The 25,759-nt window shown below is 40.8% G+C and overlaps 1 protein-coding gene across 4 annotated transcripts in view; it reads right to left on the reverse strand.

Annotated features, from left to right (window-relative positions):
• The window catches only part of TMEM266 (transmembrane protein 266), an 81,749-nt gene that overhangs the window by 51,443 nt on the left and 4,547 nt on the right, over nt 1-25,759 (reverse strand). The window contains exons 2-5 of one of the 4 annotated variants that reach the window (XM_088172347.1): nt 6,564-6,642; nt 5,255-5,357; nt 4,160-4,265; nt 1,959-2,147 (exon numbers count right to left, since the gene is read on the reverse strand). In XM_088172347.1, coding sequence (XP_088028473.1) covers nt 1,959-2,147; nt 4,160-4,173 — 203 coding nt within the window. In that variant the 5' untranslated portion in view covers nt 4,174-4,265; nt 5,255-5,357; nt 6,564-6,642. Of the gene's footprint in view, nt 1-1,958; nt 2,148-4,159; nt 4,266-5,254; nt 5,358-6,460; nt 6,643-25,759 lie in introns of those variants that run through there. The other 3 variants (XM_014879142.2, XM_014879141.2, XM_088172348.1) reach the window with 3 other exon arrangements.

A 25,759-nucleotide genomic window follows, 5' to 3' on the forward strand; every position in this document is an offset into this window, starting at 1 on the left:
TTGCTGCTGGGCTTCTGAAGCTCAGCTCTGCTCCTAAATTGCTCAGGCCATCAGCTGTCATGGATGCTTCTGAAAGGAAGAAGCCACCATTCCCACAAGGCAGCTGAACACAGCCAAAATGCACTGGGATGTCCAAAACTTAAGCTCTAAACTTTCTTCAGAGAATGTACTCTACAGCTGGGAGGTGTGGAGGGCACCTACTTATTTTATTATTATTATTAAAATAAATAATTTTACTTATTCAGACTGACAAAGCTACAAAAGAAGTGTGAGTGAAGGGAAAAATCTCTACTGAGGAAAAGAATGACAAGTTTCCATGCTTAAGATTGTAAAGCTGCTCAAATGGTTACAGTGAGAGACCTGTGCCCTTTGGCACAGTGAAGAACTGAGTTTCAGATCATAAAAATCTATAAAAATGCATATTTGAACTAAACTGGTATTGACTCAGCACCAAAATAGCCTGAGGGTTACACCTGCATACTCAAATTAATTTTCAAGTGCCTCATTTGCTATGCAGGGTATTTTATGTTAAGGTTGCACCGTACTTATATAACCTACTTGAAATGTATTTCCCCTTGTTTGGAGTAACAACTTTTTGGAGAAGTCTCATAAAGTCCAATTTGGAAAGAAATTAAAGGCAAGAGCCTTCCCCACGTCTTGCTTCCTGAGTACCACCCAGAATACCTGCTGAGCTGAGATCAAGCAGGTCTCTGCTGATTACAGAGCACAGGTTAAAGCACAGTGAGTTGTTAGGAAATGGAGGCTTGTAGAAAGCCTTTGAAACTCTTCAGCAGCGAGCATTCTACATGGCTGACTGGGCAGTGCTCTCCCTGGACCTCAGTGACAGGGCAGCAGCTCTGTGCTCAGTGGGACACCCAGGGAGGGCAGGCACCAGCACTCAGCCCATCTCTGTCTGAGGGATGTTAAACAGTGCTCTCATTCCTGACAAATGCATCTTCCTGAACACATCCAACAATTGTACCTCTACTCTCCTTCCTGCACACACCAGCAGTCCATCCCAGCACTTTGCTGCCCTCACTGCTCTCTGCTGCAATTCAAGCTTTTCACTTCTTGTCCTAAACATTATGGAGATCAATAACAGGCTGTTCCCTTCCTCACTGAAGTCTCTTAGAAGCTCCCCTCAAAGTCTCTTGCTCATGTGAAACACAGTTATTTCAATCAGTGCTCCACGGGAGGTTTTCTGAGCCTCTAATCATTCTCACTGCCTTCCTCTGGATTCTCTCCAGTTGACCCAAATCTTTCATAAAGAATTTAGTGCAGCAGTCCACCTACAGCCACTTCAAGCCTGAACCAGGCATAAGGATGACTTCTAATGTCCTGTAGGACAACAGGGCTACATAATCTGACATTGGGCTATGTTTGGGCAGATGCTATGAACTGATTACAACCTTTTATTGCAATAAAGCTGGAACCACCATTCTGTGAAAACAGGAGCAGTATGTATATACTGTGTACATTACCAAAGACAACATTCTCACATTAGCCAACGACACAATTCAAATTCCTGGGTGACAAGTACGTATCTGTCCTGGAATCAGCAGTAGCAGATATTATCTCTCAGTCAGGACATGCACAGTTCTGTACAAGAATCACATCAGCCAACTCTGGTCATCCTAAAACACCTTTCTTAAGGAGCCTTCACCAGAGCATTCTGCTTGTCTGATTACCTTGGCCAGGTATTTCATCTGTTTTTTCCTGAGATAAAGCTTCCAGACTGTGGTCAAACAGTAGCTTTGAACCACTTAAAACGATAAACAGCCCTAAACCAGCCCAGATCAGTGATATGAGAAAAGGTCTCTTCCATCCTGTGACAATGATTTTGCACAGAGTTTAAGGACAACTGGCTGCACTTCTCCAGCTTAAGGTTTCCTGTTTTAGAGGCCATGAAATTCCTGTAACCTAAAATTACATGACAAAAATCTGCCCCTTGTACTTACCCTTCTCTTTGGTACTCCTCATCCAAATTTGACAAAAGCTGGGACCCAGCCACAGACAGATCAAGTGCAGCTAAAGGCAGATCTCGATAAGCAAAATTAACAAGCTGCACAGGAGCAATGCTTTTGGTCTCTTCTTCCACTTGTTGGGAAATTATCTCAACTTCTGAAACACCACCTTCAATTGCAGGCCTGAAAACATAACAAACACACATATACACAGAAGAAATATAAATGAGCAAGCAAGTAAAAGGAAGTTAGAGACAAGAACTTCAGAGAATCCTAAAGAGCCAGCAACTTAAAAGGCCTCTGCAAGGTCATTAAGGAGGTGCTGTCATTAAAGAGGCAGATCAAATCTCTCCAAACTTTAGTCACATCTCACTGTGATCAACAGAAACCTCACAAAAGAGAACATTTCACTCTGCTGAATCTGCTTCAGAAGCACTAAATATAAATGGCTGTGTTAGAAACAAACAGAGAAAAAATGCATGAGCCCAAAAGGAAAATATTTATGCAAAACAAAAAGAAGGCATGTAACTATGCCAACTAAAGACTCATGGCTTTCTGAGTTAGATTGGTGAGCAATGAACAGCTAGGCTTTTCCACTGTTATATACAAATCAATTGTTAATACTAGGTGCAGTTAGACCTCTCTTCCACTGTAGATTTGAATGCTGATTCAAATAGCTTTGACAGATGGCAGCTTTGTTACATTCACCTAAAAAGGATCATTCTGTTACAAGTTATTTCAAAACAGTTCTGAAGGGGAACAGTGGTTCAGAAGAATTATGGTCTCCTCCATAAAGATTATCTTAACTAGCCTTATGTACAGCTTCTGAATGTGATTGTGTATTCTTACAGCAGCCCACTATCACTAATGGAAACCCCACACAGGTAAAAACACTCTGACCATGTGCATGTCTCCCACATTTAGAACAAGGTTCTGCTTCTCTAGGGATCTATCTGTCAGCATTAGTGCATGCACACGATGCCTGTAGGACACAGCTGATCTTTGCAGCACCCAGCTAAGCTGCTTGCCCTGTCTGATTCCAAGGATGTGAGAGCACAGACTTCTCCAGCTTTCTTCCAGGGGAGCCAGGTAACTTTGGAAGAAATCTCAGGCTACTGTCACAGGTTTACAGCAGGTGTGAAGATACTCTCTTTTTTTATAGAGATATAGTTTAAAAGATCTTAGCACCCTGTGTTATTTGACTGCAAAAATTGCACTGTTGATTTTATTTTAAAGAAGCTCATTAAAATCTTCCAGCAATTCAAACAACCTGATTAGCAGCTCCTTTATTTTCCCCAAAAATAACAAGACTTCTTTAGAAGACCACTTAACTGGTATATCTTGTATACAGATGAAAGAAATAAAATTCTATGTTAAAAGTTTCCATTGGTCAGAGTCTCACTGTTAGACTAATTCTTTCAGATGGAAGACATTATTCTTGAATTAAAAGGAGCTAACTGCTGCCAGAATTACCCAAGAAAGTAAAATGCTGTTATATGTAGAGTATTTGGCAGGGAAAGGCTGCAGCTGTGTCATACTGTGGCAGAAAAAGGAAGTACTATTTGAACAACCTAAAAGCTTTTATTTTATTCATGTGTAGTTAATAATGAAAAGTAATGAGATTCTTTAATTTCCAACAGAACTGTATTCTTCTGTAAACAACCTAAAATCAGAAGCCCAGAGGTGAAAGCTAATTTTAGCAAGAATTTTCTTTGATTTTCACCTTTATTGCCATCCTGTGGACATTTACCTTTATAAATCCAAGCTGGTTCAGTTTTGCATGAAAGAGCATACAATGATCCAATTTTAAGTATTACAAAACAAAAAGGAAATGGGTTGGTGCAACCTTAACTCTCCCAATAGTATTGAGTTTCTGTATTCTTAGACACACTAGATGACAGATAAAGTCTGACTGGATTGAAAAAAAAAAAAACCAAACAGATTGGTGATGGCAGACAGCTTTGGTGGCAGGGAAAAAGAAAGATAAACAGATCTGAAAATAACATAACAGACTAGCTTTCAGCCACTGCTGTTAGTAAGGTATCAAACATGCTTACAGCATCATTCATTCATGTATTTTCTGCTAATTCACACTCTTCAGACAAATACAAAACCTTCCTGAAATTACATCATTCTTCTCCAGGTAGCAGCCTGCTCCTTTTCATTTGAAGTAATTTGTGTCACACGGTACTTACTGAGGATTGGTCATGTTGGAGGATGCAACCAAATCAGCAGTGGCTCCAATATTTAACTACTTCCAGCTGCTCTGCATTAAAGTTCTAGCCTTGCAAGATTAGGGCTCTGTGAGAAGCAAAACAAGATTATCAAAAACACAGCTGAAAGAAATCCAAAGGGCTACACTGACTTCTGCTGTCATGCTGCAAATGTGTCCAATTCCCACCCCCCCCGTGATTCTGTATCAAAGTGGTTTTATTCCAGGTTAATTCTTCCATATTATGGAAGCTGTAAAGTTACAGTGTATTTACTTTTACACACAGATACATATATAATTCTGTAAGAACACAGGTCTCCTTTGAAACCACTCAATTGTTGAGAAAATAACCAAGGTCAGAAGGGGAAAGAGATTTTCAGAGAAAGCTCATGGCTTCAAGAGCATAAATTCTATTGGAAAACAATTTTTTACCATTTTTATACTTTCTAGGCATAAGCATTAATGTTGTCAGTGAAGTTTGGGGGTTTCTTCTCCATTTTGCAGTTTGAACTGTTCCTGACTCCCTTTGCTATCTTAGGGAGTCTCTTCAAAAATTAAATCATGTTGTCAAACATTCTAGATGGGCTCTTATCAGGACAGTATTTTGATCAACAAAAGCCAGTAACACATTTGGATAAGGCAAAGCCTCCACTTGTCCTGTACCTGGAGCAATACATGCCCAGCAGAGCAAAGGAAGACAAGCACATGAGAATGAAACCCACTGATACACAGTAGGCTTTGGAAGCAGGAAAAATGAGGAATACTACACAAAAAACAAAAGCTCTTAAAAATCATGAGACACCTTGTGAAGCTATTGTGAAGATTAGATGCTACAAAATTTTTAAAAGTAACATAAAAACAGACTCTTGTTTTGATTAAACATCGGAAATAAACATCAGCAAATTAGAATTACTTACAAGAGCACCAATGATCACAAAAAATGCTCTTTACTAAACTTTACCCTAGAGTCACTTACAGGCTGAATTGTTAGTCAAGTATTTACAGTGGAGACATACAAATGCAGCTACATTAAGATCCTTAACAATCACTTCATATAAAAACATAAAATTGAACTTACATCTTTTGTAGAGCCATTTTTCCAAGGCTTTATTTCATGTTTTGTAATTTTACAAAAACGCAAAATGTAGCCAATGCATTTTCACATTTTCCAGATAATGTGCCTGGGTATGCAAGAAAAAAAGTTCTACACTGTGATCAACCTCTTCAGGTAGGTAAGTAAGTCAAAAGCAATTTAATTTCATATGAAGAGGACAACTTTAAAACAAAAGACTACACATACTTTAGAAAGACACACACCTTCTATTTATTTATAATCTGGTAATACTTCTAAAGACAGAGTAAGAAGCAAATGCTTTTCAGATAAAGCTTTGCTAATACAGCAGAAACTTGATTTGATGTCCATTCAAGTCTCAATGGGAGTCTATCCCCTGGCCTTTGTATGCCTTTAATTATTTTATTCACTATATCCCTAAGGCAGCAAAATACTAAAACATTTGCCTAAAATTATGAATATTTCAATCAGAAAGAGCTTTCTTGATAGCAATTGTTGCACCTACCAGCACAACAAATCTAAAAGATAAGCCTCAGACTTGTTTTACAATGTTAGCTCCCTAACATCTCATTTTCAGTTGACATTTTTACAACACGAAACAACCCCAAACAATTCTGAATGAAAAATTTTACCCAAATCAGTTGTGCTAAGCACTCAGCATGAGAAAATGGCATGAGGTACTGTGCACCTGTCTGGTGAGACTGAGAAAACTGAGAATCCTGCTCTAACTGCATTTGCAGGCCTGGAGAATAAAAAGTACACGGGGATACAGCTGATTTAGGAAATGGGAATAAGGCTGATGGAAACTGGTCTTAGAGGACAGACAGGCAAATGCACACATGGAAGCTTCTTAACCTAGTAAAACCTCACCATTTATTGGGAGACAGCACAGGGCTGGCAACCCCAACCTCACTCCCAAAGGGGACTTAGAAAACAATGCAGTGACAAAAAGGCATCTAGATTTTAAGGAATCTTATTTTTTAGATTAATCCTAAGATTCTAGGGAACGTGCCAGGACACAAACATTAAATATTTGTCCCTCCAGAGCCGTCTCTTGCTTTCCCAGAGCTGGAAGTACATTTGCAATCACACAGAAGTGTGTTTTACAGCTCAGCCAGGGCTCTGAACTGGATGTGAGCAGCGGCAGCAGCACTAAGCCAGGCCAGCTCGCTCCTGCTGGAGCTGGCAGCTCTACAGGTGAAGTTTGCTCACCCTGGGCCCGAAGGAGCCGCTGGCAGCACGGCAGCAGCTCCTGTGCAGGGAGCAGAGTCCAGCTGGCACCACAGGGATCGCTACCATGCCACAAGGAGCTCACCGGGCTGGGACGAGCAGCGCCGGGACACCCGAAACCAGAGGCGGGGACTCAGCTCTCCGAAGGACTCAGTGCAGCCCTCCTGGAACAAAAAGGGGCAAAACGTGAGTAACCGCGGGTAAAAATGACTAATGTGTGAGCTGATCTAACGAACTGAAGAGACAAGTAGAGTCAGGAAGTGGAGTAAGAGGGCAGAAAAGATGTAATAGGTTGTGTATATGTGTCTATCTCCGAAATGGATTACTGTGATTCATGCTTCTTTCCATGCTTTATGCAAGCAACAGAAATATCTTAACATATACTGGTATTCTGCAAAAACGTATTTTTTTACTATCCCCTCCACCTTATCTATCTGTTTTTACTTCCTTTAAAAAAATCACATTTTATAGCAACATAAACCACTTGCAACTTCCGCATGAAATTTCTGTGCAACTGAGTGGTATTTAAAGGCAGCAGGGATCAGCAGAGCAATTTTATTCTTTTCAACTTCTCTCTTGCTTGCATTCCTATACGATTTGCCTGTAGGCAAAGAGGAATGATGTTACTCTTCTCCCTGCCAACAAAGATAGGGCAGAGGGCAACTTTTGGGCCATCCATCACCTGAGTGAAAATTTTTCCATGGAACCCTTTCTCCACCTAACACACTCAGTGTTCAGTAGACAAAATTGTCTCATCTCTCATAGTCTCATCTAATGAATTACTAACAGGTCCAGGGTTTTGGGCTTTTCTCCCCACTTTGCAGAACTGAGAGTAGGCAGCACACAGCACTTGCTGAACTGCCACGTGAGCATAGGCAATGCCCAACCCCTGAGAATTCAGCAGTTCTGTTTGTTCCGTGGTGTTGTCCAGGGGAGATGGCTTTATGTAGCAGGAGCAGTTTCCAAAGTTGAACAGAAACAGTTTAGAAGGAAGACAGGACAGAAAGGGAAGAATTGTCCCACTAGTTGCTAGTGCAAGCTTCCAAGCAGTGTAACACCCAGAAATACTCACTGCACTAAATGACTGACATCTTGTACGTATCAAGAGGACAGTGCAATCTGATGGGAAGCATCTAAGTTTGCAGCTGGGAGCGCAGCTTAAAACGTGTGGGATCACAGCTCCAACCTCAGCCAGGCTGATCAGCTCCCCACCCCTCTTCAGCACTGAAGGAAGCTGCACCCCAACCACTGAGCTCTTTCTGAGGAGAGATCTTCCAAATACTTAGAAGTGCCGTGCTTGCCTCGCCCTTCAGCTCTGCTGTTCTCTGCACCCTCACCACCCATGCCAGTGCTCCCCAAGGCTGCTGCAGCTGCCCTGGGGTTGAGGGTTGTGCTTTTCCCTGGACCCGCTCACAGCTCTGGGCTGTGCACGCACTGCGTCATGCGCTGCACTTGAGCAAAGGTTCCTGCTGCTGGCCTTGCCCAGCACACAGCCTGCCCTGGGCAATTTGTTAATGTTTACAGCAACCTTCTATTGTCAGTCACCACACCTTGGCCACAGCTTCCTAATAGCAGATAAAATCCAGCTGAAACAACAAAAAGCATAGAAAACAGTTTGGAAAAGGTATGCTAAAGCACAGCACAGCACATAGTGTACATATTCTAACCTAAAACAAAAAACAAAACTCCAATATCAAACTTAAAAAAAAAAATCTATACTCCACTGGTGCATGAAAAGCATGGCTTTTAGCATTAATTTAAGCAGTCTTACAAAATATGTGTCACAATGCAGTGGGCCTAATTGGGGGTGGGGAGTAGGAAGATGATTTAATTTAAGCCTTTTGCACCCAAGTCCCTACTAACTTGTAGCCTATTAAGCTGAGCTGAAGCCAAGACAACATGATTCAGAGCTGTTTGCTGCACTTGCTCGTGTTCTGAGGCATATTACCATGAATCTGTAAGCTCCTGTGCAAAACTCAGATGCTAACTGAAGTATCCAAGTTTGTGTCCTTGCAAGGTAGCTACAAAACCAAATTCTGGTACGTTCTTCTAATAAGTCCCCCAATAGCAGCTAAAGACCCTTGGACAGGCTCCGAGTTTGCACTCAAAGGAAATGCCACAAGCCCCACTTAAGGAGACACTGCTGTGGCTGAAACGTGGAGTTCTGTGTTCTTACCAGCTCCAGCTCCTTCCTCTGCCCACACCCCATCCACTAAAAAAAAAAAAAAGCAGGATGGCTTCCCTGATGCAGGTCATAGTACAGCTCCAAAAATAGTTGTGTCAGCAAAAGTGAGAGTGCAGGGCAAGGCGTTGTGCAGAGCCAAAGAAACCAAGCACACAGAGCAGAAAGACATGATCAGAAATATTGCAGGACAATGTGCAGAGCCCTGGCCATTGGCAATAACCAAGTGGAGCAAACAGCAGCATGAGATCACTGGAGAGAATGGGGAACGGGTGCAGAGGAGGAGGGCTGCTGTGGGGGCTTTTCTCTTTCTGGGTCACACTGGAGCATTTTACTCTGAATCTAGTCTGCATTAAGAAAGAGAATTTTGCTTCTTTGTGCAAACAAGTGACATTCTTATTTCAGTCTATAAATTGAAAGCAGTGTACACTTCAAAGCATAAATGCAAATGGTGGCTACTCATGTGCCAGCTGGGCAATCCTAAGCAGGTCAGGGAGCTGCTCAGAAAAACAGGAAGAAAAGGAATAATCTGAAATAAGAGTAATAAGAGTAGGGGAAACACCTGAACAGACATTACCCCAGAAGCTTTCAAAGCCAAACTGCAGGAGTGATTTATACATTTAGCTCTTGTGAATTAGCCAAACCAAATTTTTTTGGTGAACACCATGGATATCATCCTGAGGATCACCACGAACCTGACGTGATCACTCATTGCTACTACTACTGCAAGTTGCATTTCTTCAAGAACTGAAATTCCCAAGTACCCTGGGATCACAACTGCTTTTGTCCTGAGAATTTTCACTAGCTCCAATCATCTGCACTTTGAGAATTTTGTTGGTCATGTATGCCAAAACTGTTCCTTTCAGGAATCCAGCAACTTGTACTTCTGAAGGGGAAAAACTGACAAATTTGCAGGCATGGTTCCAGCACTTCCTTGCTTTACTTTGGGTTAAACAAAATTGGCTTTTCTTTTTTCCCCAACAGGTAAAATCACAGGTTATGATATTAAAAAAATTTCTTTTGATTAAACTGACGCTCCCTAATGCCTTGTGTAAGACAAGAATATGATAAAGTATTAGATTAGTAAAAAAATTATGAATTCAGAGATGCCACACAGAAAACAAAAAGCAAATTAACTTCCTTAATCTTTAACATTCCTATGCAGTGTCCAAAAGAAAAGAGGCACAAAAGAAGGAGCTTTTTATTTCAAGGAAGAAGGGACATTGGATTTTGCATCTTTTTCATGGAGGGATTGACAGCAAAGTTTTTAAATACACCAATTAAAAAAAAGGGAAAAAACTCCTCCATCACAGGAAAGGTATTTAGATTAGGGAAAAAAAAAAAAAGTCAGGCATTCACAAATTAGGAAATGCCAGATTTGCACTTGCTCATGCAGTCATAATTCTATCCCCTTGTGGAATCATCCTGTATGCTGAAATTAAGCACAACGCTGTTCAAGGAAAAAAAAAAAAACAGCATGTAATCATGTAACTAAAGACCCTCATTATTCCTAAGTGTAACTAACACTTTCTAGAGAGAAGTCTAGATGGGCCAAAAGAGAAAAATTATCTTGTGCACAATTACAATAATCTCTTCACAAATGCAATGTGATCATTAGTTGAATCCTGAACATTTCAGTACTGCAGATCTGGACTACAGAACAAGTAGCAGTAGCTGGAACCAAGCCTTTAGAGCAGGATTAATCCAAGCCAGAATCAGGAGAGCCCAGTCAAGCCCAGCCTCTTCCAAGGAGCTTGCAGGTGTGCAGCACAGAGCTTGCAGACAAAAGAAACGAGCTGCTCTGCTTGGGAAGGTCATGAAAACACTCCACTCATGCTCCTTTTCCTTGTGCTCTCTGTTCACATGGAAGCTGGGGAGGAGGGCAGGGGTTGTGTAGCAGGTCTCCAGACAGGTTCTGTGACCTGCAAATACTCCAGCATCAATAGGCTTCCACCAATACAAGACTTGCCCCCAGCTCCTCTGCGCTCTCATTCAGTTCAAGCTACACAGTGCACACTGGCACTGCTGGAATTCATGCTTCTCACACACTCCCAACATTTTCCAGAAAATGCACAGGTCTGGCAGGTACTGCAGCAATCCACAGTGTTGCTAATTCAGAAGATGCCACAGGGTAAAGAAAAGGTATTCTCTGCACCCAGGGCCTTCTGCTTGAGGAAGTTTAATACTATGGCAAATACTGGGAGCAATATGGATCTCAAAGATGTGCAAACCTGTCCATCTCTAAAGGCTATCCAAATAGCAAGTTTGCTCTTAGCTCCTCAATAAACAACAGACATTCATTCAGCCAGAAGATTATTCATTTGATCTCTTTCTCTGGAGTAATTCCAAGCATGCCATTTCCCTTTCCATTTTACAAACCACTCTCATTTAGCTGTAATAAATTGGTGACTCCTACAGTTATCTAAAGTTCCTGCATGTGGTAGGAAAAAACCCCACACCACAGGGTTCTTGAGTCCAAAGAACAAACAGAACAATCACATAGCTAAAAGGTCCCTTTACAGATTTGTCTGGTCTTCCCAGGCTGGGCCTCCTCAGGAAGGGCGAGCTCCAAGCAGGCTGTTCCCAGCAGGACTGGGCACAGGGCTGGAGCTCACAGCCCTTCCCTGCATGGCCGAGCATCTCCTGCTCTGCTCACAGCTGCTGCTGGGGCACCTTGGCTGGACAGGGCTCCCGGGGAAAGAGGTGATCCCTCTGTACAGCAGGACACAGGGATCCAAAGAGGGAGGGCAGGCTCAGGATTCTGCTCCTGGGCTCACTGGTGGAAGCTCAGCATTAGTCTGCTTTTGGAATGTGCCACTGCTCATGCTGACAGCATCAACAGCTCCACTGGACTGAAAACATCTGACTTTTTCTGGTCTGGGAAACTAAATGACTCTGGGCTCAGTCAGCATGTAGTCAGATGATTGTTTGGACAAATTTCATAACAAAGGCACTCCCCCCACAAACCATTATTTTTTGTGTCACAAATTCCACTTCTCAAAAGAAACAGAGAAACAAACCCCCTCAAACAAAGAAACACATACGGACCCCTCCCCAAATCTCCCTTGGACTATATATTAAAATATTACATTTGAAAAGTCGGGTTTATATTTCCTTGGCTAAAAACAATGGCATGTCTGAATTTAAACATTTGGGAATGACACTAACCTAGTCAAGTTGTATTAAACTAAATCATTACTACTGGAAGCAAATCAAGTACCAATTTAGTTTCAAAGAAGTTTGGTTTGCTTTCGTCTGTCAAGAGTTAACTCTTAAAGGTTGTTTTTACTTCCTGGAAGTGCAGTGAAAAGCCAAACCAGAAACCTGCAGCCACATCTTTTTCCAAGCTAAGCAACATCAGTCCAGCTGCTCTTTAGAATAGTGAAGAAAATATATGTATCCTGTAGAACATGCTAGAATTAATGTTTTCAGGTCTATTTAGATACCTGTCAGGTCATCTCTGATTAGATTCGAGTTTATCACACACAAACCTATTTTTTGCAGCTTATTAATGGCTTTTGAGGTAAGAAGTCCATTTGAACCCAATAGCAAATTTAACTTGAAAACTTCACTCAGGCTTTTAACAACAGCAGCAGAGTAACACAAATCCTTGAGACATCCTGAGTACAAGGCATGTGTCAATTCAGGGGAGGAACACTTGGCAATCTCTTAGTCAAATCTCTTAGTGAAAGTACGAAAGTCACGTGAAAGTCTGTCAGAAAAACAGGCAAAACTCACTACATTTTAATTTTCATCTACCATATGTGCTGTGCTGCCCATCTTACTTGGAGCTTAACTCTCACTTGAGTTTCTCATCATACACTCAGAGTAATGTAACTTTGAGATTGTGGTTCAGCCATTAGCCTTCAACCTTAACACTCTTCCACAAGCTATTCATTTTAATTTTCTTCAGATCCTGGGCCTAATGGATTCTGGAATGAAAGGCCTTTAGAAATTTTAGAAGTATCCTCTAGTTTCCTAGAAAATGTAATGTCAACCAAAATACAAAAGATTCACAACATTACAATAAGAATGGGAGAAAGTACAGAGAAAATCTCCTAAGAAATTGTCGGCATCCCTTGAAGCTGAGGATTTCAATGCATCATGCCAATTACAACTCTGTGAGGGCCATAAATATTATGTTTCTAGCTAGGAAGGAGAGTGAGAAGTTTTTTAGACCAATTTTGTCTCACATATAATCACCAGTACAGAATCAAAACAAACCTAACTAGACTGGTACTAAATCCAGTTATTTGACAAATCAAAACAAGCATCTGGAACCAAAGATTTCATTCTAAGAACTAACTAAATCACAGATATATTTGTGAGAAATATCTATGTTTTGTCATTCCTGGAAAGTATTATGGGCAGCCTTCCAGACAAAATGCAATAAATTTATATGAATTTATGGCTTTACTGTGTATCTTAAAAGCAAGTGTATAACAATTAGCCCACTGATGTGAAATTTATTGCTCTTCTCTTGGACAGTGTTATGCTTTATAATTCAGCTTTTGGAAACAAACAGCCCAGCTATTCTGAATGCAAATTTACCAATAGTTGCAGCATTTAATCCTGGTGATGTACATAGGATAAACTCCACTTAGCAAAAACACACTAAAATTCTTGAATTCACATCTGTCCTGTACTTCAGAGGCAAGTTATCTCACAGAGGCATGGGGACACAAGAGCTACACTGCTTTTGGCTGGCAGAGTCTTTCCTGATCATAGGGAGCCTAAAAGGCAAGATTTAACTCCTTTATTATGGCATGCAGAGTACTGACAGCCATTATTTCATGTATGCCTGGTGCATTTAGCATTTAACCAGGTCACTCTGGTTCCCTCAGCAGGTGATGGAGTGCACTTACTGCAAATTACAGCCCAGGTTTCTGCCACAAGGTACCGATGGTGAGGGATTTGGTCCAAGCTGTGAATAAGCAGGCCCAGCCCAGACAGTCCTGGGCAGCATCTGGAGCAGATCCCCACCTGCAGCACAGTGCCCTCCCCTCACCTCTAACCGAGGCTGGGCACATCACAGGGGACACACACACACGGCCAGCAGATGTTTGGAGTCTGCCCGGTCTGTCCACTGCAAATTGAACAGATAAGGCAAAAGTTCTTCCCACTGGACCTGGAAAAGGGATAGGAAGTGAGGGCTCTTTCTTACTAGAAGTAATTGATTCCTTAGTTAGTTTGTATGGAATGTAAAAAGGATCAATGAAGTATGCAAGACAAGTACTTTCTGAAACTGTTAAAAAGCATTTGATCTGCACAGGCATGCAGAATTCCTTCAGAATGCTATTTGCTTATTCATATAAATACATATTAAAATGCATTCAGCTACTGGTAATAAAATAAATCATACACGGAAAGTAAAAATGTACAATTTATCTTTTTCCCCCCCTCTCAAGAATAGCTACCCATCACCATCCCTGCCCAGCCCTCATCTCTTTTAAACTCTGCAAGAACAGAGAGGACTGATATTCTTGTCACATGAGGAAATGCAGAGCATCACAAGCTACTGAATAAATTTCAAAGAAGATGCAGGAACACCCACCCATGAACTCCCTTTGATTTAGAGGGGAGAACTGTCAGCTTGTGCTCTTTCACTGATAGCGTTAGCATCAAGATAAACTCAACTTGCCAACTGCTAAAGGCTCACAAAGTTCACTCTTCACTAGGAAATTAATCTTTTTGTGATTCAAAACTGTGAGCCTAGAACCAGCTTTTCCTGTAGCACACTAATTTGGTGCTACTGCTAACATACTAAGAAATGCATGTCATGAAGCAAATGAGGATGGTACTCTGGGACTCAGATATAAAATTTACCTCACTATTCCCTCAGGCTTCTGCAATGCACTTTGAACCACAGCCCTAAAGACACGTGGTACAACTACAGCCCCAGAAGAACATGAGCAAGTGAGAGGCACTGAGCAGTAATATCTTAGAGGCACATAAAATATGCACCATGGTTCAAACAGAAGTGGTAATGCTCTGATACTGCTTCAGCTGTTTGGACTTTGCTGCCTGAATGCCACTTCAGGTGCCTTCATAGGACTAGACCATGGCTTCCTGGACCCCAGTTTTTCCTTCATGGAGGAGGAAAAGAATGAGGAGAGAGGAAAAAATCCCCAACAAATAAACAAAACAAAACAAAACAACTTCCCCACCTCAGAGAAGTTTTGGTAATAAATGTAAAGGAGCAGTAGTGATAAGACACAATGAGGGAAATCAAACTGATGAGTTTAGCAGCAAATGGATCCTTGCCTGGGAGCTGGTGTTCCTGAAGTGGCCCCAAAAATCGCAGAGCTGTGCCCCTGCAAGCTCCTGCTGTCACTGACAACAGGCAGAAAGTGCAGGGCAGGGATGGCACAGAGAGGGACCTGCCTCGGCTTCTCCAGCAATTCCACAAGTAAACTCTGCAGTAACTGTTCTACCCAATACCTATCAAATCACAGCAAAATGGGAAGAAATAAATAGCATATACAAACCTCTAATGTATTTTCAATTAAAAGCCATGCATGTTAATTCCTAAGCTGCTCTTTCAATATACAGCCACAGTAGCTCATATGCAGTTAGGGAGAGGATGGAGAAAAGTTATTCTCATTTAAATGCCTGGCACTAACTTCAAATCAGACCTCAATGGCTTCTGCCAGTGTATTAAATAACTATAAAAAACATCTATTAAAGGAGATACAATAATTTTCTACGAACACTTCTATCACACATGACAGTGCCTGCTGGAGAAATGTACAATGGAAGCTTATGCAACAAACTCGGCTACCCTAGAGCTCAGCACAGGGAACATATAAAACACATCTTTTAAAGAGCTTTGTTTAATAACTACTTTCTTCAAAATATCATAAAGAAAACAGAAAACCCCAACCACTCCGTCCCACAAAAAAACCTTTGTCCCCTCTATCCTTCAGTATTCTGTGACACCACACAGGCAGAAAAGCTTTGGCCACCGTGTGACCCAGCGTAGCAGTCACCCTGCCACCCTCCTCAGCTCTATTTCAGCAGTATCTTATTTAGTACTTCAAGTCCCATGACCTATATCCAATAAAGAAGTTCTGTCTAATACACTGAGCAGATAAAAGGATGATTTTCAAGCAAAGGTTATGCAAGGGATCCATACTGCAATGCAAGCCCCAGAACAGTAAACAAATGTCAAGGTACAAATAAAACACATTTTTGCTCTTCAACCTATAACACGTACCAGTCACCTGCTTGTAACAGAACTGTCTGTTACAGTTGCAAACACAGACTTCTATCAATTCATCTTTATTAAACATAAAAACAAACTACTAGTCTAGTCATTAAACATTTTTAGGAGAAGGGAAACTCAGAAAAACACGTTCAAAACAGATGAGAGCAAAGAAGCTACATCTGTATTAGTTTCTGGATTAAAATCATTAAGAGCTGGCAAAACAGCTCTGAAAATTTTCAGAAATATTCTGTGTATCACCATTGTACTAACTCCTCCAACCCAACCATTATCTGCTAAACAATCTATCAAACTCAGCCAAAGATTCCTTAGCACCTTCAACAGAATTTAAATAAGTTACTGAATATATACTCCTTAACTAAACACAAAGCCCAAGACCACATAGGAAACAGATGCTAAAATCTGGATTAGTATTCAAGTTTCTGACTTTTGGTGCAGCATTCTGTTGGTAAAAATCCTGCCACTTTCCAATAGAAAGAAAAGCCTCCAATATTTTAAGTGTAGGTCGCTGAGGTTTTTTTAGATACATATGAAAAGATATATAAAAAATTGTTTTTGAAATCTTATTTGATTCAGAAACAGAAAAATCAAAATCAATACAAATTTTCCAATAACCCAAGAATATCTGCAAGGAATTAAGATGATACTGGCATCAGGTGAGAGATTTACTGCACTTGTCACTGTAAAAACAAGCACTAGAAATGAGACAATCTGCTGCAAAGACCAATACAGGATTTAAAGGGGCAATATCTTGTGAGCCTTCATTTCTCATCTTCATAGCTCCCAAACACTGGTCTTTAGTAAAACATTCTCTTGTGTAATTCTCCTCGCTCTCAACACACTCTTTTAAAACACAGTGCTGACATTGACAGGCTGTGAACTGTAGAGCTCACACCACTTGAAACGTGGGGGGCAGAAAGCCTTCAGATGGTGCCAAGCATCTGCTCTCAGAGCTGACACAGGAGTGCACTGCAGCCAACATGGGACAGACACCAAAAGGACAATCAGAATCCTATGATTTTAAGGTCCTAGAAATGAACACAGAAAGCTGGCCCATACATTAGTTATTCACATGCTACTTGGAGACACATTAGGTGATTTAGAAGGTGGTTTTCAAAGTGATATAAACCCTGCTCCAAAGTACTTACTCTAATTTGAGGCATTGTTTGCAGTAATAAGATTACAGAGTTTTGAACAAGCATAGATTAAATACCTTATCAACACAGGTCGGTTTAATAGACATACCACACTAGTGCTGAACAGAGGAGCTTTCAGGAGAAACTGCAGGACAGACAGCATGAGAAACAGGGAATGCTTCAGGATAGGAAAATTTCTGTCTTGAATCAAAGATGAACAAGGTTTTGACAAGATATTCCATTAAGTAATTTCAAGAGCCAGTAATATTGGAAACGCTCTTCTACTGAGCACCAAACAGAGAGGTGTCCAAAGCAAGTGTGACGAGTTCCAGAGAATAATGTCACTCAGAAGTGGCATCAGGCAGCACCCACAGGCTAAAAATATAGGTAGGCCAAACCACAGTTCACCCTCAGCCAAGAGCAGAATCCTTTGGGAATGTGATGGGACCAAAGCAGCCAGTGAGACTGGATGAGTTCACGCAGCCCCACACTTCACACACATTTCACCACTGCCCTGCCCACTGCTGCAGAGCAGGGCAGAACTATTTCCTCCTGCTTTTAACAAGAACGTGCCCTGTTTCAAATGTCCCAAGGGACAGCTGTACTCTAGTGTGCTACGAAACTGCAGCATGCAGCACATTTCACTCATAAGGAGTTATTAAATTAAATTAACATGCCTCCTTTTGTTCTGGTACAAAATATATGGCAAGCCATAAAAAACTAAACACACATACACATTTTTCCCATCTCTGCTTTCAGAGGCCATGGCTAAGTGAAAGAAAAGATTGCTTTACTGTGTCCAGGCCAATGGCTTTCCTCTCTGGATTAGCACTCAGGATTACCACAGCTCCTGCTGGGCTTTGGGACTAGTTGCCAGGCTGCCCAGCTCAAAGCCAACTCAGGTACAGCTGTACAAACTGTGCCTGCAATGCAGCACCAAATTAACTATTTAACTTAAACCCAAATCCATTTTCCCTACTTACTGAAAAACAGCAGCTGACAAACTATGGATCTGGCATTCTCTCACATGCAATAAGATTTGCTGCAAGTATCTAAAAATACACTTCCTGGCTGGCAGCCCAAGGAACCAATCAATGAAAGTTCAAGAGGTGCATTTCACAGTCCAGATGTTCTCAAACTCTGCTCCATCGACAACTTACAGAGATGGCTGGTCACATTATGCTGACTTTTCTCCCCTTTGCTGTACCAGTCTGTGTCCAGAAGATTAAAAGCACATTTGAAATTCTTAAAATATTTCTCCTTAAACATCTCCTTTTGCTACTATTAGCATAAAAATATCACAGCAAATCAATGGGATGAGAGGCTATCCCAGAGACAACTTGGTGGAAAGTACAAATCAAACTCAAAGCTTTGCAGCAGGATGAACTTAATGAGAGCCCAGAAGGCAGAAAAATTACAGGATCCACATGTACATACACACATTATAGATAATGACAACAAGTCCACCTGCTTGAAACACTTTTCCTAACCCCACCTACTCACTTCATCACCAGACACCGTGCTGAAATTTGTGAAAACTGGGGAAGGGAAAGAGAACTTACCTGCTTATTTAAGGAAAAAACTTAGTAGGATTTTCTAGGCAAATAAACTGTAATATTAAATAGTGTTACTAGATCTTATTTCATTAAAAACCCATGCCTGACTGATTTCCTCCAACACTTCAGCTGTATAACTTATAACAATCAGTTATAAATTATTATAAAAATGCAAAACTGTATCTCGGAGAAAAGATGAAAACTAATTTAAACACACACTTATCCACACACAGAAACACACACAAAACTATCAAAATCGACAAAAATCTAAGCTTGAAAACACTGCCATACTCCTTGCAAGGGAGAGACACAAACTCTAGCTATGAACATACAAATGCTGTCATCCAGCCTTTCATCTGGAAGTTAAATTAGCAATTAGCAACTCCAACACCTTTGACAGCACACATCATGATAGGCAAGAAGGGAAGCAGCTCGGTGGCCATGTGGGTCCAGGAGCTGCTGCTACATTTAGATCTGCCCTTGCTCGAATCACAAGAATGCTTATAGTTCAGTCCTTAGAGGGGAAAATGAAGGGAATGTTTAGCTTGATACAAGGAAAATCGTTAGAAATTACATACCATGCAGCTTCATTGCCCTTAGCAGAGAATTGAAAAACAGGTCATGTATGGCACCTTTTATATATCATTTTTTATTTTGATCTTGGCTTGCTAGTCCTTTGTTTCTCCTTTCCTTGCAAAGGCACACAAATCTCTGAGCATACCCAGAGCAGCCTCTGAGGCTCTTTTGCTGCATTTTCCAGGGAGCAGCCCTCATTTTGCCAAGTCAGAAGAATCACCAATCCATCATTTTTGCTACATGTTACAGAGCAGAGCACTAAAGCAAAATTCTAATATTCAGTGCTTTTCCGTGAAAAAAAGTGCTCTGCAACTTAAGTCTGCTCCATCTTTCCTTCCCTGAATAGAACTTTTGCCCTTGGTTTTATGTCTCTGATTCAGCCACAGGGCTGCTTGATGACAGCAGAACATGCATTACATTCTGTGCTTTTTTCAATCCTAAATAGCCCAAACAAACTCCCTGTTTTTATTAAAGCAATTGTATGCACTACAATTTCTCCTTCAACACCAAAATTCCAACTGCTGCCCACTCTGTCATTTAATTTTCAAGTAACCATTTTTAATGTAAGCCACAGCACTCTAGCCAGGTACTCAATTTCTGGTGTGAACAAGAATTTGTTTTCACCTGGAGGTCCATGTCTCTGCAGCACAGGTCAACAGCTTCATGCACTACACAAACCTTTCAGCCAATATTCTGCTAGCAGACTCCTTTACACACAGGCTTCTAAATCAACCCAACTCAAAACTATTGCTGTGGCTAAATATGGGGCTTGGGTGAGAAGGAGAGAAGTGATTTCCTTAGTTCACCATCAGTCTTGTTGTCTGAAGGGTTACTGAGATCATGGATGCTGCTGCCTGGGTCTCTATTTTTCACATGTCTTTTGGCAGATATATAGAGCAAGACAGATTCCTTTATGTATGATAAATGCTACAATCACTGCCATTTCCTTAGGGAAGGCAGAGTGCTGATCACAGCTCAAATGGGCATTCAGCTCACACAGAAAATACAACTTCTCCACTGCAAGGCAGGCTGATCTTCTGCAGGCTAAACAGTCACAGATAGAGAACATGTGTTTTGATTAGCTGACTATGCTGCACTTGATACAAGAAACCATTACTTTAGTGGGTTTGATCACTTTTGTTGTCCTTTAAGGCAATAATTTTATCACCTTATTGCTTTTAAATTCCCTCTTGGGAAAAAGAAAGTAAGATAAAACCCAGAGAAAAAAAGTCTGTTCGTCATCACCTGCTCCCCAGCCTGCACAAAACAGAGTACTGTAGATTCTACCAAGCTGACAGTCACCCCCAAGCATCAGCTTACATAAATGAGTGCCCAAGGAACCTGCACACCTACTTGAGCTCATATTCTGACATACTTGTAAAAATTATCAGCTATTGACACTGCAGTCAATAATTTCATATTCCACCTTGGGATCTTTAAGGATTAAAAAGCCTAAGTAAATATTCATAAGGCAGAAATACTTTCTCTCCTCAAGATAAGCAAAATAAGGTGTGATGTGTGACACAGAAAGACATGGCATTCCTCTCATAAATCCTATTTGCCTGTCATACTCTTGTTCTCCTTCACTATTTATTTTCTTCCCTTTCTGCCCACCAGCAGTTCAGAAAGCTTCCAAACTGTTTTATTCTTCAGGGCATTTTCTGTTTGGTTTGGGTTTTAATACAGTCTATGTTTAAACAGTCTATATGGTCCCAAGCACTGCTGCAAACACCCATACCAAGTTAAATTCAATAAACAAAAAAATTCTCTTCAACGTCTTCAGAACTGCAGGTATGATACAGTCAGTGAGACATGCACAGCAGAACAGGCAGTCTACCATTCTAAAAGCTTTTACTGAACTCTGTTCTATTTAGTTCTTACATCAGCTGGATAACAGACGATTTAAAATACAAATATTCTATGTCATATACTTCAAACCTTGGCTCTGAATGCAAACAGTGCCATTATCTGCTTAACAAAGACCAATTATTCACTGAATAATCAAGCTAGTGTGCAAGTTCTGAATGCCTGTAATATGTTATTTGATAATATGGTGTCTTCTGACCTAGACAGTGCTGCCTACAGTATATAATTAAAGGTTTCAGATACATTTTGCTCCTCTTCTGCCAAATGTTGTTCATGCAGTATGCTTTATATATTCAGTGAAACTAAGAGAAAAACAGCCTTCTTCAGACTGAAGTGTTTTGCTAAACTATTTAAACACAACCAAAAGCCCCAAGGTCAGGTGTCCATCTAGGGAAGGAAAGTACCACTGCTATTAGTTTTTCTTCCAATACTGAATCCTCTGTTTTATAACTTAGTATTTTGAACACTGGCCTTCCCTTTTTTCTACCTTCATTCCAGGAAAGAACACTTGGCATTATGACAGCATTATAACCAAGATAAGTATTTAATTTCATTAGACATCATCAGGAGAAAAAGCTCTTGCCCCACACAGCCATCAACACAAAGTGACTTTCAAAGCTTGTGAAATACACAGGCACTAGGGCATAAAGTCCTCCCTCTCTTGACAAAATGAACTGTGCAAACCTATATTTGCCAGTCAATTTGTCCCATGTACCTTAATCCTAATTTGGAGGCATGAAGCAGAAGAAAGCTCTCTGACTTGCCGTGTTCACTCAGTCCATGAAATCTCTCCATCAAGGCAGCCCGTGAAAGCACCAGTTAAATGTTCTTAGCTGGGGCTCTGGAACCCTTCTCATAGAGATACACTTCTTCATTTAACCCAGCAAACATCAGGCACATCCCAGCTGCTGCCAGTCACATGGGCACTGTGCATTTCCAAACGCTTCCAACAAATAACCAATTAGTCTTAGTTTGCTAGTTCACTGTAGCCAGTGCTTTCAGACTCGGGCCTCTGCAGGCTACCAGCTACTCGGACTGCACTCCCTGTCCCCCAAAAACGGGAAATCATCTTATACTGAAAGAAGTTCTTCCAAAGTAATAAGCCTATCTATGCTTCAGAATGAAAGGGTGCACTCAGATTGGAAAAAACACCAAGTTTCTGCCCATCACTCCCAAATTTCAGAAAAGCTGACAGGGGAGGTGCTGATGAGCATTTTTAATCAAAAGAGAGTGTAATTAAAAAATAAACCAAACGTCACCCTTACAACTGGACAGTCCACAGCTCGAGATTCAAAGGGTTGTAACAGTCCCTGAGTTCCTATTCCTTGGGCTCCTCAGGGAATCCTTTGCCTGGCACGCCAGGCCTTCCCAGCATTTCAAAGAATACCTTCATTTACACATCAAAACTCCTGCCTTCTGGCAGGGTATGAAGCCTGGGTACCAGCCTAAAAGCAGCACTTCAAGACAACTGTTATAGTCTCTTCCTTAGCCAGAACCATGGCTTTTTACCTGTACAGCAGTTATTTCTTTTTCTACAGCAGAGTAATAGATGCAAGAAGACGGCCAGTATCATTCCACTAAAAACCTTTAGAATCTTTAACTAAATATAATATTTTTCAAATGTCAGTCTCAGGAATCACTAATGGTGACTATTCTGACTTCTAGAACTAGAGAGAAACTGCCTTACCAGTTACCTCTATCTCATGAGATGATCACCACAGCTCTCACCAGCCTCTAACAGAAGCCATGAAATATTTCCTCCTCCCCACATCTACTCAGAATTCCCACTGCCAGCCTAATTTCACTGCTGTCTACTGAGGGTTGAATTCCCATTTTAAAACACTTGGAAGACATACTAATGCAGAGAATACCTGTTCAAAAACAGTTCCTTTGGAGCAAATCTCAAACTCAGGATTTTCTTTTAAAAATTTAAAATGAACTTTTCTCATCGCATGCTGCAGTACAGAACTTTTTCAGAAAGCTATCTATAGTCCTTTAAATAGGTTCTTGCAGGAAAAAAGGTAAAAAATCTCAATACTTACAATATTTAAGAACTTGACTGCACTTCTGTTCAAAACAAAATTAAAACTTTAAAGAATGCAGTGAACAAACTCTAGCCACTCTCCTCCACAAAGACAAAACTCTTCTTCCCAGTCCACAAGCACTTTGATATCACATATCACAGTGGAATCACTGCAGAAATAGTTTATAATAAATATGCATGTAACAATCAAAAGTGAGGATCCCTGATCTAAACAGCAAGGAAGATTGTTTCAGATAAATTACTTTCTTCTGACTTATTTTCTACTTGCACAGCCACTGTTTCAATTTTGAAAAATATAGACTTGTCCATGCAGCTACATGAAAAATAAGATCTTGATTTACACAACAGAAAATGTACAAAAGTTAACCCTCCTAAGTATAACATAAAGTGAATTTAAAAACTACTTTAGCAGGTACTCTTGTCTGCAGATAACGTATCAGGATATTACAGCATAAACATCACCTAATTGTTTTTTTCAGTGGTACTCCTTTAGATAACTAGGGGAAAGCCAGGTTATTACTCTTTTGATGTTTGCAATATGAAATGTGCTAACAAAAACGTACACGTGCTCATGGTGCCAAAGACAGTGACATTTGTCTTACTGATCCTTGATATGCAGGTAAATAAGAAATACCTGGGTATACCCAAAATGCACAGGACCTGAATTAACATCTGCTATGCATTTCAAGAGAAAACGCGACAAGCTTGTGCCAGGATACAAAAATGTCAACAGAATTTTTCCTGACATACATACAGTATTATCTCTGTAACTAAGGGGTTCCTAAGCACCTCTCACCATTCACTATATTCTTATTAAAATGTATTTAGACTGCAAATCCTCTGGGACAGGACTTGTCTTTTATCCGTACTTGAAGAGTCTACACAATGAGGATCTCAGCCTTATTTGCTTTAAATACTAGCATAGCACAAGTTGGGGTTTTTTTTTAACGTAAAAGATTGAAAATATTCAGAAAGAACCCTTTGTATTCATTCTGCACTTAATTCACATTTACAGCTCAGTATAAACACTTCAGCTGTCATTCTAGTAACAGTTTTACCTACCTAAGAAATTCAAGATGGGGCCAAATCTGCCTGCATAATGATTTCACAGTAAGTGGCAACCAGATGGACAGCACACTGCCATATGCTCCCCTTTGCTCAGAGGTGGAAAAGTGAGCAAATGTGAACCACAAAAAAAGAACAGAGAGTAGGGAGAAAAATCTCTCTGCAGTGTGCCCATTAATTCACATACACACCCTTTCCTACCAGGAGCATGCAGCAGCTTCCCTGCTCCTTGTAGGCCAGGATGGAACCGGAGGGGAGCAGAGATGAGGGCAGCCCAGAGGAGCAGCTGCCCCAGCACAGGGAGCAGGGAGGGCCGGAGCGCTCCAGCCAGCAGGGGCGCGATCCTGACAGCAGCCAGGGCACCAGCACGGGGCAGAGCAGAGCCCTGAGAAAGGGATGGAACAAGGACTTCCCTCCACGGCAAGCTGTACTCTTTTTAACCGAGTACCAAGAGCCCAGAGGCTCTTGTGCCCACTCTGCTGCCTCCTCTCAATTCTTTTTTTTGCCCAGAGATAACACGTGTCAAAAACTTCTAAGTAAACCTTGGTGCTGCCCATGTCTTGTACTGCTCTTTAGTTGGAGGAGACAATCTGGCCGTATTATAATGTCTCCAAGGAGTACCTGCCCTTTTGAGCTAGTCCTAAAAATAACACCTTTCCAAGTTAAACATATCTATTTAATTACATTACTGCTCCTGCTCTGGAAGTCCTTCCTAAGACTGAATAGAAAAAAAAAAAAAAAAAAAAAGAGAGCATTCAGGCATTCAGATTTCTGGAGGTGGCAGCTGGTAACAGAAGAAAAACAAATATGTGCAAGAAAAATCTTTCAGATTGGCTTTTTTTAAATACACTTGTGCAATTAACACCTGAACTTTGATCCATATCTCACTTTCCTGTTAAAAAGTTGCTTTCAAAGCTGTCTACTTTTATCATTCTAGATAAAAATGCAATTATTTACTATATGTGAGTTGTAAAATGCAGGCAGCTATTATATACAGAGAAAAATTATGCACTGCTTGCTGAGACACACCACATGCCTCATGTTTACATCCTGTATGTTTGCTAACTTTAATTATTACAGACAGAAGCTCTTTAGTTCACTTAAAGAAGAGCTTTCTTTACATTTGTACCATCAGCTAAATGGACTGGTAGTCCAAATGGCTGCTTTTATGGAAGAAATTCTTTGATAAACTTGAACAAAAGCATTGAAGGAAAAATTATAAAATAATTCAACAGTAAAAGTATCACTAACTTCAATAAAACTTGTATTTTGCTATTTTTATGCACGAATTTTCATTTTCTATTAATGGAAAAACCTGGTAGGCACACTTAAATATGAGACACATAACACTTTCCACTACAAAGACTTTCACAACTTTTTTGAAAAGCTCTGACACTTGCCTCGTCTGCAGGCAGCCTTTGAAGTTCTCTGGAAGAGCAGAGATGCTCTTTGTCTCATGGCAATCCATTCAAGTTAAACTGAACTGTTTTCCTCTGCCTGCCTGCTTTTTTTAATCAAGTACTCGGTGGCATCTCAAAAGCCAATGCAAATGGATACAAACTCCCCGTACACAAGGGCTGGGCACCTGGCACCTCAGACAGAACAGAGACAAGTGTGCTGTGAGTACTGAA

Source organism: Sturnus vulgaris, chromosome 13 (assembly GCF_052056855.1).
Source record: "Sturnus vulgaris isolate bStuVul1 chromosome 13, bStuVul1.hap1, whole genome shotgun sequence".
NCBI classification, from domain to species: domain Eukaryota; kingdom Metazoa; phylum Chordata; class Aves; order Passeriformes; family Sturnidae; genus Sturnus; species Sturnus vulgaris.